The sequence below is a fragment of the Chiloscyllium plagiosum genome, unplaced genomic scaffold, assembly GCF_037043375.1.
Source record: "Chiloscyllium plagiosum isolate Xiang-an unplaced genomic scaffold, Cpla_swu_hap1 HiC_scaffold_15, whole genome shotgun sequence".
Taxonomy (NCBI): domain Eukaryota; kingdom Metazoa; phylum Chordata; class Chondrichthyes; order Orectolobiformes; family Hemiscylliidae; genus Chiloscyllium; species Chiloscyllium plagiosum.
The window spans coordinates 4,762,878-4,777,586 of NW_028270153.1; the positions used below are offsets into that span (position 1 = coordinate 4,762,878).

Below are 14,709 nucleotides of genomic sequence, written 5' to 3' on the forward strand. Positions count from 1 at the left end.
GCCTTGCATTTTCCAACTTGCTGACACTAACCTCTGGACTGACAATTGGGCTAGGCTTTGTATGTGAAGGGCACAGTTACTGTCTACCCTATTATCTCTGGTATCTGTTTCTCTTCCATGGTAGAGTCGACCAGATTGTAGGCCGCGGTCCCCAACTCCAGGAGAAGGACCGCACCAAGATCCCAACGGAGCCTGAGGTCCCTGAAGACCCGAGTATGATGGGACGTCTTGGGAAAATGGAAAGACAGGTAACAGTTGATCTTAAAATCACTCTAGACCATGGGGAGCTGTTCAATGTCTTGGGAGCTGAGATTCTGCTCCACAAACCAAACATCAATCACATAGAATTACATAAAGTTTACAGAATAGTAATGGGCAATGTAGCCTTAAAGAGTCTAGGCGACACAGTGACTCAGTGGTTAGCACTGCTGCCTCACAATGCCAGGGACCCAGGTTCAATTCTACCCTCAGGCGACTGTCTATGTTGATTTTGCATGTTCTCCTTGTGTCTGTGTGGGTTCCTTCTGGGTGCTCCAGTTTCCTCCCACTGTCCAAAAATGTGCAGGATAGGTGGATTGGCCATGGGAAATGTGAGGGTAGAGTTGGTGGGATGCTCTTTGGAGGGTCGGTGTGGACTTGATGGGCTGAATGGCCTGTTTCCACACGGTAGAGATTCTATGATTTGGTTATAGCATGTAGAAATTCCAAAATATTCTAGGAGGACCGAGGAATGATGATCTGCTTGGATGCAGCACATCAAAATTGGCATGTAGAGATTTGGAGAGTGATGCTCCAAGGATATCTTAGGAATTTCTGGTTGGATATTTACTGAATTAAGGAACTCCCAGTTTGGAAGTGAAATTTGATCCTGAGCACAGGCTGGAGTTGGTGGGAATATGGGGACAAATTGAATGGAGATACCCAGTTATGAGGCCATCACTGAGACTGTCATCCAGTTAAAGGGAAAGGACCGCTTTTCAGAGTTGCTGATGGCCCAGGTAGATGGCCAGAACGTCCGCAGCCTCCTTAGCGTTCCCAGTGACAGCTGAGCTATCAGTCTCTATAGAGACTCTCTATATTGAAGTGCTTTCGAAGGCCAGGTAAGCTTTGTGCTGGAGTGTGGTAGGAATTACACCAACAACCAATTTAACAAGATCAGAAGAGATCAAAATGCGGCTTACTGTTTCTCGGACGCACATATTCAAATGCAGGGGCCAGTCCTCTGAAAGCAAAAGAAATTTGTCCAGGTATTGTTCCTTGTTTTAAATAAAGCAAAAGCATGGGGAAACAATAGTTTACTACTGTATTCTCCATGGTAACAGCCTGACCAATCAGTGCTGACCTACACACAAATAGCCTTATTTTCTCGTCTCCGTCTCTCTCTCTCTCTCTCTCTCTCTCTCTCTCTCTCTCTCTCTCTCTCTGTCTGTCTGTCTGTCTGTCTCTCTCTCCCTCTCCCCTCTCTCTATTTCCCCAGCCTTGGAATGAAGGGGACTATCATTATTATATAAAAAATTACCATTAAAATTAGGTTAACCAGACAAGATTACACAGTGCCGAAAATGTGATACCAGGAAGGGTATTGTCTAAAGAAGATTACACAGTGTTCTGGGAGCTTATTGTGTCTGAATTGATTATTGTGTTTCCTACATTACAATAGTGGCTAAACATCATATGGACTTCATTGGCTGTAATGTGAGCAGAAGTCCTGAGGTCGTGTCAGGAGATCCGTAAATGCTAATTCTGTTTGCCATCTTGAAAAGACCCCAGCAGGAGTGTGAGAGATAGACCTAGAGTGGCAGCATTTGTACTAGGTGCCAGGTGTAAAGAGGTGGATTGTGATGTACCGTCATTGTCCTGTGTTAGCATTACAGTTTGAGCTGTAGACCTGGTGGTGACCCTGATGAAATCTCCCCCACTTTCTGAAATCGAGTTCTCTGCTCCTTGGAAGGTACCCAATTCCAACCTTGGAATAATTCCATCCACAACTGTATACAGCTGTGACTCCCTTTACCTGCTCTCTCCGGGAATTTCATCCACTTGAATTGGACATGGGATAAGATCCAGTTCAGTCTATTAATACATCAAAGACACAAACTGTTTTCCTTGAGAAATTGCCATTACTATTCACCTTCATTAAAGAAGCATTAGACTAACTAATAGGGCTAAAGGCAGATCAGTCACCTGATGGCCTGAAGAGATAGTTACAGAGATAGTGGATATGTTGGTTGTAATTTTGGATTCTGCAGCAGAATGAGAGGCTTGGAAAACTGACAACATGGCATCCCTATTCAAAACTGGACGCAGGCAGCAAACAGGTCAAGATAGGTCAGTTAGCCTAACATCTATTGTTGGAAAGTATTGGAATGAACTATTCAGGAAGTAGCACAACATTTGGAAAATCATAATCTAATCAAGCAGAGTCAGTGTGGCTTTATGAAAGGGGAATCATGTCTGATTAACTTATTAAATCTTTTCAAGGATGTCTCAACCAGAAGTGATAGAGGAGAATCGGTAGATGTGTTGTATTGGAACTTCCAGAAGGTGTTCAATGAGGAACCTCACAAAAAGGTTTAGTAATAAGATAAGAGCCTAAGGTGTTGGTGGTAATATCTTGGGCATGGAAAGAGGATTGGCTCATTGGCAGGAAACAACGAGTGGGAGTAACAGGATCTTTTTCAGATTGGTGACCTGTGGGTGCGACAGGGATCAGTGCTTAAACTGAATGTACTGTGGCCAAATTTGCAGATGACAGAAAAATACATGGAAAGGTTCTGAGAGACATAGGAACAGTTTACAGAGAGAGATTGATAGATTAAGTAAATGAGCAAAAAGTTGGCAAGTGGAGTATAATGTGGGAACATGTGAAATAGTTCACGTTGGAAGAGAGAACAAAACAACAGAGTATTATTTAAATGTAGAGAAACTGCAGAAAGCTGCAACACAAAGGAACTTGATGGGACTTGTGCATGAAACACAGAAACTTAGCACACTGGGGCAGCAGGTATTCAGGAAGGGTCATGGAATGTTGGCCCTTATTTCAAGGGGGTTGGAGTATAAGAGAAGGGAAGTCTTACTGTAACGTACAAGGGGCTAGTGAGACCACATCTGGAGCACTGTGAGCAGATATCATTTCATTGGGGATAGTTCAGAGAAGGTTCACTAGGATGATCCTCGGTATGGAGGGATTGTCTTACAAGCAAAGGTTAAACAGGACTCTACTCCCTAGAGTTTCCAAGAATGAGAGGTGATCTTATTAAAACATATCAGATTCTGAAGGGGCTTGATGAGGTAAAAGCTGAGAGGATGTTTCCCCTCGTGAGAAAGTCTAGAACCAGAGGGCAGAGTCTCAAATTAAAGGAGCGCCAATTTAAGACTGAGATGAGGAGGACTTTCGTCACTCAGAGGGTTATGAGTCTTTGGATCTTCTTGGTACAGAGAGCTGTGGGGGAAGAGTCCTTGTGTAGATTTAAGACAGAGACAGATTCTTTATCAGTCGGGGAATTCAGGGGAAAGGGCAGGAAAGAGGACGTGAGGAATATCGGATCAGCCATGATCCTGTTAAATGGTGGTGCAGGATTGAGGGGCTGAAGGGCCGACTGCTGTTTCTTCTGTTCTTAGGTAGAATTTCTACGTAAAATAGTTTATACATGTTTTTGTGGAGCAAGGTTTTGTGATTAGGCTCAGGGAACCATGACAGGATTCAGGGAAGCTCAGATTAACCAAGAAACCAGTTTGTTTTTTGTTGTCCATGGTTGACCTGGGAATTTGTAATTGTTAGGGTTGGTACAAATGCTGCTACACTTGGCTCCTCTTATGGTTAATTTCAGGAGTGGACTAGTTTCAGAGTGCATCAAAGTTAGCATTTTATAAATAACAGGAATTTTTACCACAGAGAAAATTGACAGTAGCAAATTAGCAGTGTGTTTTACTGTTTGTTCAATGTACTTTGTCATTAACTTTACTCAGGAGACATCTGAAAGAATTCCTCCAGTCAGTGTCACCTCAATAGTGAAGGATAAAGTTACACTGAGTGAAGGCTTTTCAGGGACCCATCCTTGCTGTGGCAGGCCTATTTATGGTGTTTAACGGGAGAATTGGAAACATTTGATTAGTTGATCCTGCTCTGCATGGAGTAATTGTCAGTTTTGACTGAAAGGTATTGGATGTAGGTTTGCTCGCTGAGCTGGGAGGTTCATTTTGTCACCCTACTGGGTAACATCTTCAGTGGGTCTCAGGCGAAGCAGTGTACATGACTCCTGCTTTCTATTTGGGTTTCTTTGAGTTGGTGATGTCATTTCCTGTGGTGATGTTGTTTCCTCTTCTTTTTCTCGGGGGTGGTAGATGGGGTCTAACTCTAACTCAAATTCGACTCCATTTACCACCCCTGAGAAAAAAAACAGGAAATGACATCACAGGAAATAACATCACCAACCCAAACAAACCCAAACATATAAATAGAAAGCAGGAATCATGTACACTGCTTTGCCTGAGGCCCACTGAAGATGTTACCCAGTAGGGTGATGAAACATCTAGAAATGACCCTACCAGTTCAGCGAGCAAACCTACATCCAGAACCTTAACCTGAGCTACAAATCTTCTCAAAACTCTCTGAAAGGTATCTTATAGAGAAATAGTTTGGTACATGGACGATTATCACCTGAGGATTTCTGTGTGAAGTTTGTAAAGAACAGGAAACTACAAGAAAGAGAAGTTCTGCCCAAAAATAAGATTAAGTTAAGTTAAGATGGTCCATTGATGTGGGATATGAGTGTTTTCATTGTTTTATATCATTGTGGAAGATAAATCTTCCCAATTGAGACACAGTCTTTTTGTCATTCACCCATGGAATGTGGGTATCACTGGCTGGGCCAGTAATCATTGCTCATCCTTAGTTGCCCACTTGAGAAGGTGGGAGTCAACTGCCTTCTTGAACCACTGCAGTCCGTGTGCTGTAGGTAGACCCACAATGCCCTTAGGGAGGAAGTTTCTGAAATTTAACTCTTGACAGTGATGAAATGGCGATATATTTCCAAGTCAGGATGGCTTAAGGGTGTTTAGGTGTATCTGTTATTCTTGTCCTTCGTGATAGTGGTGCTTGTGAGTTTGGAAGGTGCTGTCTGAGGATCTTTGGTGAGTTCCTGCAGTGCATATTGTAGATAATCCACACTGCTGCGATTGAGCATCGGGGGTGGAGGGAGTGGATGTTTGTAGATGTGGTGCCAATCAAGCAGCTGCTTTGTCCTGGATAGGGTCAAGCTTCTTGAGTGTTGTTGGGGCTGCCCCCATCCAGACAAGTGGGGAGTATTCCATCACACTCCTGACTTGTGTCTTGGAGATGGTGGACAGGCTTTGGGGAGTCAGGAGCTGAGTTACTTGCTGCAGTATTCCCAGCTTCTGACCTGTAGCTGGAGCCTTATTATTTATATGGCTAGACCATTCCTGATGAAGGGTTCTTGCCTGAAACATCGATTCTCCAGCTCCTCGGATGCTACCTGACCATCTGTGCTTTTCCAGCACCACATACTCGACTCTAGTCCAGTTCAGTGTCTGATCCACTGTGACCCCCAGGATGCCAATGGTGGGTAATTCAGTGACAGTGATGCCATTGGATGTCAAGGGACAGTGTTTAGATTTAGTCTTAGAACATAGAAAAGTACAGCACAGAACAGGCCCTTAGGCCCACGATGTTGTGCCGAGACTTAATCTTAATGTAAAATATAATAATTTAACCTACACACCCCTCAACTCACTGATATCCATGTGCATGTCCAGCAGTCGCTTAAATGTCCCCAATGACTTCGCTTCCACCATCTCAACTGGCAACGCACTCCATGCATCCACATCTCCATGCATCCACATCTCTCCTTTATACCTTCCTCCTAATATCTTCAAACTATGACTTCTCGTACCAGTCAATCTTGCCCTGGGGAAAAGTCTCTGGCTATTGACTCTATCTATTCCACTCATTATTTTGTACACCTCGATCAGGTCTCCTCTCTTCCTCCTTCTCTCCAGAGAGGAAAGTCCGAGCTTATTCAACCTTTCTTCATAAGGCGAGCCCTCCAGTCCAGGCAGCATCCTGGTAAACCTTCTTTGCACCCTCTCCAAAGCCTCTGTATCTTTCCTATAGTAGGACGACCAGAACTGGACACAATATTCCAAGTGTGGCCTCACCAGGGACTTGTAGAGCTGCAGCAAAACCTCACGGCTCTTAAACTCTATTCCCCTGTTAACGAAAGCCAAAACACCACATGCTTTCTTAACAACCCTATCCACTTGGTGGCAACTTTGAGGGATCTATGTACTTGCACACCCAGATCACTCTGTTCCTCCACTCTGCCAAGAATCCTGTGTTTAATCCTATATTCAGCATTTGAGTTCGACCTTCCAAAATGCATCACTTTGCATTTATCCAGGTTGAACTCCATCTGCCATTTCTCAGCCCAGCTCTGCATCCTGTCTATGTCGCGCTGTAGCCTGCAGTAGTCTTCTATACTATCGACGACACCTCCAACCTTTGTGTCATTTGCAAATTTACTAACCCATCCCTTAACCTCCTCATCCAAGTTATTTATTAAAACTACAAAGAGCAGAGGCCCAAGAACAGAGCCCTGCGGGACCCCACTCAACATTATTCTCCAGGCAGAATACTTTCCAACTACAACCACTCTCTGCCTTCTGTCAGCCAGCCAATTCTGAATCCAGAGAGATAAATCTCTCTGTATCCCATACCTCCTGACTTTATGAATGAGCCTACCATGGGCAACCTTATCAAATGCCTTGCTGAAATCCTTGTACACCACATCCACTGCTCTACCATCGTCGACCTGCCTTGATACCTCCTCAAAGAACTTGTCTTGTTGAAGAAGGTGATTGCCAGGCAGTAGTTTGGCATGAATATCACTTGCTACTTGACAAACACAAGGCTGGTTATAAATCTGCTCATGTATTTATGAATAAGATAATTGCACAGTTTGAGCCTAATCTGGAGTTCACTAAATCCATTTTCAAACAGGTTATGGAGCTCTGACCCAGGTGGTAATTGTCATCTTGTTGGATTGCAGGACATGTGGCCTTTGAGTTGATGTAGTCCAGTGGGAACCAGTTTCCTAAAATTAAAATGTTCACACTGGTTACTTGAGAGATTGAAGCCACTGAACCTGTATCTACAGAAGATTTGTGTCTGTAACATAAACATTAGTTGTCTCCGTGAATTTAAGGATGGAGTGAGGGAGATTAGGGGTTTCCTCGATATGTGGAAATTAGGATTCAGTGTAGGATTAGGGTTATAAGTCTTTCCAAAGAATGAAGATCAAAGGAATGAGGAGGAAAAGATTATAGAGTGACACATTTTGAGAATTTGAAAAGAACAGAGTGAACTCAAATGCAGGCAGGCTGTCCATAGCAAAAGCACCAGAGAATCCCAAGGTTTAATGGGTGAGAAATTGGAGTTTGATGAAGGAATAGCTTTCAGATGATGAACAAGGTAAGTTGATCACTTATTGTGTTTGTCCTGAGTTGTATGTCCCCTAACTACCTTGTAAATGTCAAGGAGTCATTCAAAGGGAACTTCAGTGAAATATATAGAAATTCTCCACTTGGTGTTTGGATGGGATCTGGTTAATCAACTGCTGGGTAATACATACTGGTTTGTGGGTAGTTGATTAATGGGCACTTGTTAATGGGCAGCTGATTACCTGTTTAAGGGAGAGTTGGTCATGGGTGACTGGCTAATATGAGTGGTTAATGGTTTGGTGGGTATTTGGCTATTGGGCATCTGGTTGATGGGTAGCTCATTGTGGGCTGTCTAAGGAGCTCTGAATGGTGGTAACAGGCTCTCTGTATGCTGCAGGTCCATTCGATGGAGAAGAAGCTGGATTTCCTGGTGAACATATACATGCAGCGGATGGGGATCCCACAATCCGAGACCGAGGCATACTTTATTTCCAAAGAGCCGGACCCAGCTCCTCCGTACCACAGTCCCGTGGACAACCGGGAGCTCTGCGAGAGGAACACAAGCACCAACAAAATGTTGCGGTCGTGCAGCCTAACCGCACACAAGACGTACCCTGGACTTGGTGTACCAACGCTGGCTCCGAACGGCTGTCCACCATCAACCTCATCCCACCAACACTCAGCCAATGGCCTGAGCCGGCGGAGCCATGACACTCTGACCTTCATGACCTCTCCAGTTGGCGACGGCACCACCTTTGTCAGAATCCCGCCCCCGCCTTCTGTGTCGCACGAGAAGATTTCGGGACATGGTGGCTGCGGTAGGGGAGCGACGGAATACAGTCGACATGATGACCACTGTTGCAAGCGTCAAGAGACTGCATTGAAAGAAAGAGACAGTGACACCTCCATCTCCATTCCATCCGTGGATCATGAAGAGCTGGAACGCTCCTACAGTGGCTTCAGCATCTCGCAATCAAAGGAGAACCTGGACAGCGTCAACAATGCCCCTTATGGTGGGGTCACGCCCTGGTCAAAGGTCAGACTGTACATTGCGGAGGGCGAGTCAGACACAGACTCTGAAGCATGCACCCCATCTGGCCCTCCACCCAGATCAGCAACGAGTGAGGGGGCACACTGTGACTTCACATGGTCCTCATCCAAATAGACAAGGCCTCTGTTCATTCGACGAGCAAAAGTGACACCAAGAAAGAGGTTACGTTCACAATCACTGATGATAACGGTACTTAATCTTTCTGGCAAATACAACAGCAGGGTTGAGGATACAATTGGGGGAGTGTGGGGTGTGCAGTTGAAGATTGTGAGCAAGGCTTTCAGGCCTACCAACTGGAAGATGCTGGGCCCATGTTGGTTCTCCACGGATTCCTGAGGTGGCTGCTACTGCCATGGCCTGAATCCTCTCCCATCGATCCCTCACACCGCATCAGGTAGATGTCCTTCTGAAACCACTGGAGCGATGGCCTGTGGCGCAGGAAGAAACTGGGCCTAGCTCCCATTTGTCATCAAGCTTGTGACCAATGAATGTATGTGGAACACCTTCCCAATGTCACATGCAGCTGACAAAAAAAAATGGGGAGAGAGAAAGCGTGACTCCTGGAAAAGGAGAGAACCCCTGGGAAGGTGGGACATTCAATAAACACTGAACAATGCAAGCATTAAAGTGGGCTGTAACAGAAGGAGCAAGAATTGGATTAGGGACATGATGGTGTCAGATTATTTATAAATTAGGAAGGGGAGTTGGGGTAGAGGAATCCTTGGGGGGTGCAAACAACCCTTGATGTCATGCCATTACTGAGAAAGGCCAGGTTCGGAACAGTGTAAAGCACGTTTTGTTTACTATTCCTGGATATTTTCTCACCAACACCTGCTTAAACTTAATTTCGTGTTACCCCAAAATATTTTAGCTGCTCGGGTTGGCTGAGAAGATCTTTCTGGGGTTAGGGGAACATGTCGGGTCAGTGCTAGGAAGGGATAGGGTGAAAGTGGTGGCAGGCAGTCTCTCCCTTAGTGAGAGTGTTACCTGGCTGGGGCACTATGTGTATATCCTTCAGGGAGTGGACCCCTCCTGTAACCCGCTTTCTGAGTTGATCCTGAAGCATTTTGGTCAGAATCTTATACTTAACTGATATTCAATGACATGGACTGAATCAAGACAAGACCATTTGGCCCATTGAATGCACTGTATCTGTGCACGTTCTCTCGTTCATGGCTTCCCCTCACTGCAAGGAGAACTTAGCTCTTTTAGAATCATCCTGTTCATATCTTCTAACTCTCAATCCCCTTTTTAAAACAGATTTGGCTCTCATATTATAGATGTAATTTGACTTTCAATCAATCCTCCCTCAGTCTTTTCTCCAGTGCCTTGTTCCCACAGTTTGAGTAGCAAGTGAGTGCGTTGATGGATTTGATCCCTACACAGGCCAAGCGTGCATCTTCAAAATGAGAGAGCACTTTTAAGTTGTGTCCATCACTCTGTTACCCTGAAACCTGCCTTGCTGTACACCACAGAGTGAACATTCCACTTGGCTGTGGGAATTTAAACCAGGCCTTATCTACACCTTAAGGGAAACCAAACAGGCCTCAGGTGCCTCTGAGCCTAAAGACTTGTTTCAAATCCCACTGCAGGATCAGAACAAAAACAACCAGAGCTCACACTTCAGTTCTCTGTGATTGGCCGGTGGGGGTTAAGGGTGGGGGGAGTGGGGGGGGTGGGGAGGTGGGGATGGAGGGATTGCTGAGTTTTAGCTAAAATGCGAAACGGAAGTCTTGTCTGCCCCCATTGGGGTATGTAAAAGTACCCACAGCATTATTTGCAGGGGGAGTTCACATTGGAGGCCAATGGGGTGGAGCGGTGGCTCAGTGGTTAGCACTGCTGCCTCACAGTGCCATGGACCCGGGTTCGATTCCAGCCCTGGGCGACTGTCTGTGAAGTTTGCACATTCTCCCCGTGTCTGTGTGGGTTTCCTCTGGGTGCTCTGGTTTCCTCCCACAGTCCAAAGATGTACAGGTTAAGTGAAATGGCTATGCCAAATTGCCCATAGTGTTCAGGGATGCGTAGGTTAGGGTGCATTAGTTAAGGGTAAATGTAGAATAATAGGGTAGGGGTCTGGGTGGGTTACTCTTCAGAGGGTTGATGTGGACTTGTTGGCCCATTTCTATACTGTAGGGATTTTTAAGAAAAACTTTATTTCCCACCCCCCCATAACTCTGCTGATAAACATGACATTCAATCGTTCTTGTGTTTTGGCTGTGGGATCCTGGTGTTTCTCACATCACAGCAGTCACTACACTTTTTAAAAAAAAAAGGAGTAGGTGGCTGTAAAGCAATTTGGCAAACTCCAGTTCTGAAAGGTGCTATACAAATGCAAGTTCCATGTCGGAAAGGAAGCCGGTGCATCAGGCACATTACTGCTTATTGGGTTTATTCCTCCAAGTTTCCGTTCATGGCCACACCCGCAGTCATTGGTCCACTGCACGTCCTCAAAGTCAATTGGAAATGAAGATACAGTTTCTTGTCCAATGCATTAACTGTTAATGGCCCACACCCACACTGTCTCCTGACTGTGGAACTGATAAATAAAAATCTACAAAGGGAACACTCTCTCCATGTTACTATGACTTCTCGTAGGATAATGCCACCATTATGGCACATAGGAAGGCCATTTGGCCCATCCAGTTCCTGCCACACCCCTCCCCTTCACACCTCTCCCTGCCACACCTATCCCCAAGGAGCAAAACAAGTACCTGCTCTCTCCCCAAACTCCTGCACATTCCACTTCTGATAGTTGAAGAGTGTGGAAGGATTTGCAGTTCAGAAGGAGGCCACTCTTCCCATCGTGTGTGCACCAGGCGAGAAACAAGCGACCCTGCTCAATCCCTGCAGGTGACAGGATGGCAGCTACATTTCCAGATGCCTTTTAAATAAGCTGAAGGTGTGAACTGAGTTGCAGCAGTGTGTAGCAAACCCCCCATCACCCTCTGGCTCAGACCTTGAAGTATAGGAGTTGGGACGTTATGTCGAGGTTGTACAGGATGTTGGTGAGGCCTCTTCTGGAATACCGTGTCCCATTTCCGGTTGCCTTGTTATAGGAAGGATACTGTTAAGGCGGAGAGAGTTCAGAAAAGATTTACCAGGATGTTGCCTGGAATGGAAGGTTTGGGTTATACAGAAAGGCTGGATAGGCTGGGATGGTTTTTCATTGGAGCATCGGAGGTTGAGGGCTGACCTTAGAGGTTTATGAAATCATGAGGGGTATAGTTAACACGAATGACAGGGGTCTTTTCCCTAAGGTGGGGGATATCGGGGGAACATTTTTAAGGTGAGAGGAGAAAGATTTTAAAAAGACACAAGGGGCAATTGTTTTACACTGTGGTTAGTGTGTGGACTGACCTGCCAGAGGAAGTGGTGGATGCAGTGTAGTTACAATGCTTAAAGGACATTTGGATAGGTACATGAATAGGACAGGTTTGGAGGAATATAGACCAAGCATGGGCAGTTGGGACCAGTTTGATTTGGCCACATGGTTGGCATGCACTGGTTGCACTGGTTCTTTGTTTCTGTGCTGTATGACGCTATAACCCATCTCCCCTCAACTCCATTTTCTCATGGGGGTTTATTCGACAAGTGCCCTTCAATTCCTGCAGACCCCAGGCTGACTGCAGGTAGTCACAACAGAGAGAAGCAGACTATCACTTGGCACATATTTCTTTGCTAACATTTGACAGTGAGACACGTGCACCCTGCTGGTTTGAGGAGCCCTCCTGATTACCCAGAGTGACTCCCCTTGGACAGATACCTTTGATACTGACATCAGTCTGGCCTGGCAAAACCCAGTCTTTGTGTCACAGCCCATCGGTATAATGCCATGTTATAAAATACCTTACGTTGCTGTGTTGAACTTAGCCATTGATGTATGTTCTACCCCTTATCCTGTTCACCTTCCCACCACTTACCTGAATTTATAAACAAATTAAACAGTGCCTTTTATTACAGTAGAATGGACAAGGACACTTCAGGAGAGTGGGTAGGAATGTGAAGGTGGGGAAAACATAAGGAATATGATATGGGCAGGTGAAGTGAGTGACAAAGGAGATGGCAGCTGAAATATGTTGTAGGGAAATGTGTAGTTATTTACTTAGATTGGACATTGAGAAAATGGAATCCAATTAAAAAGTGAGAAACTATTAAATGTTGATGGTTGTGGGATTTGTATGTCTTTATCCACAAAACTGGGAAAGTTAGCTTGGAGGTTTAGCAGCAATAACAACACCTTGGGGGTTACCATTGACCAGGAATGGGACTGGCGTCACCATAGGACATAGAACAGAGAACAGTACAGCACAGGAACAGGCCCTTTGGCCAACAATGCTGTACTGAACACAACACCAAATTAAACTGATGTCAGACTCACCTGTCTAGTTTCCTGCATTTTCCCTATTTCCCTTTTTAAACAGAGGAACAATATTAACTATTCACATATAAATCCTATGTCTATAAGGGAAAGTCTATGGCTGGGATTTCAAGAGTAACTCACTTCCTGACTCACAAAGCCCATCCACAATCTAGAAGGCACAAGACAGGAATGTGATGGAATGCTCCCCACTTGCCTGGATGGGGGCAGTTCCAACAACACTGAAGGACAAAGCAGCCCACTTGATTGGCACCATACCCACTGTCTTCAATATGCATTCCCTCTACCACTGACACTCAGTACCAGAGTGTGTACTACCCACAAGATGCACTGCAGAAATTCACCAAAGATCCTGCAGTTTTATTTGTGGGTGTTGGGATGATTGCTTCTGTAGTTCAGTATTTGGTCCGTATGTGTTGTTGTAGACGCTGGTTTGAAGTTCCCTATTGGCTATTCACTGTACTGTGAACTACAGGAGCAACCATCCCAAATTCCACAAACGAAGCTGCATTAGAACATTATTTCAACAAGCCAACACCCACTGCAGCACAGAGGAACTACGCAGGACAAAGGAAAATCACCTATACCATGTATTCAAAAAGAACGGGTACCCAATGAACATAGTCCATCGATTTCTCAGCAACAAACCCAAACAAGCAGACAAAACACGTCCAGAAACCTGAGCCTCTCTCCCCTACATCAAAGACATCTCGGAAATGACTGCCAGACTACTCAGACCCCTTGGCATCATGGTAGCCCACAAACCCACCAACACACTAAAACAGCAGCTAATGAACTTGAAAGACCCCATACAGACAACAAGCAAAACAAATCAACATTTGTAAAATACCGTGCAAGAACTGTAACAAACACTACATTGGACAAACAGGCAGAACACCAGCCACCAGGATACATGAACATCAAACTAGCCACAAAAAGACATGACCCTCTCTCACTAGTATCCTCACATACGGATGAGGAGGGACAACACATCCATCCTCGGGCAAGCCAAACAAAGACACGCATGAGAATTCCTAGAAGCATGGCATTCCAACTGGAACGCTATCAACAAAAACATTGACTTTGACCCCATCTACCATCCTCTGAGAAAAAGAACACAAAATGACACCACCAACACAGAAAGTGACATCACCAACCCAAGGAAACCTAAACACATAAATAGAAAGCAAGCCATGCCACCAGTGCTTCACCGGATGATCACTGAAAATGTTACCTCATATATCTGAAAATGAACCTTCCAGCTCAACGAGCAACTAACATCCTGTTTCTATCCCTCTCACAATCTCCCTTTCCATATATTTTTGAGACATCTGCAAATTTGGCTACAATACATTCCTCCCTTCCTCCCAGTCATTGATATTTATTGTAAATAGTTATGGTCCCAGCACTGATCCCTGGTGGAACCTGCTGGTCATAGGTCACCAACCTGAAAAAGAACCCTTTACCCCCACTCGCTGTTTCCTGCCCATCAGCCAGTTGTCTGTTCATGTCAATAACTACCTCCAACACTGTGGGCCAAACCTTTGCCAATCACCTTAAATTTGTTTCCTATGGCTCTTAACCCTTTCACCAATGGGAACAGTTACTGCCTCTCCACTCTGTCCAGACCAATTATGACTTTGTACACCTCGATTAAATCTCCTGCCAAACTCCTCTTGTCCAAGTAGAGCGGGTTTCAATCTATCTGCATAAATGACAGCCCCATCACTGGAACAATGTTTGTAAATCCTTCTGCATGCTCTCTTTGAATCCTTTGTAAGTTGTGCTCAGAGTTGGACACAATTCTCCAGTTGAGTATGCA

The 14,709-nt window shown here is 45.1% G+C and overlaps 1 protein-coding gene across 4 annotated transcripts in view; it reads left to right on the top strand.

Annotated features, from left to right (window-relative positions):
* kcnq2b (potassium voltage-gated channel, KQT-like subfamily, member 2b) overlaps nucleotides 1–10,104 on the top strand; it is a 179,561-nt gene extending 169,457 nt beyond the window's left edge. For all 4 annotated transcript variants that reach the window (XM_043710920.2, XM_043710923.2, XM_043710921.2 and 1 more), the window contains 2 exons: nucleotides 125–248; nucleotides 7,856–10,104. In XM_043710920.2, coding sequence (XP_043566855.2) covers nucleotides 125–248; nucleotides 7,856–8,623 — 892 coding nt within the window. In that variant the 3' untranslated portion in view covers nucleotides 8,624–10,104. The remainder of the gene's footprint in view (nucleotides 1–124; nucleotides 249–7,855) is intronic.
* Nucleotides 10,105–14,709: the final 4,605 nt, after the last annotated feature.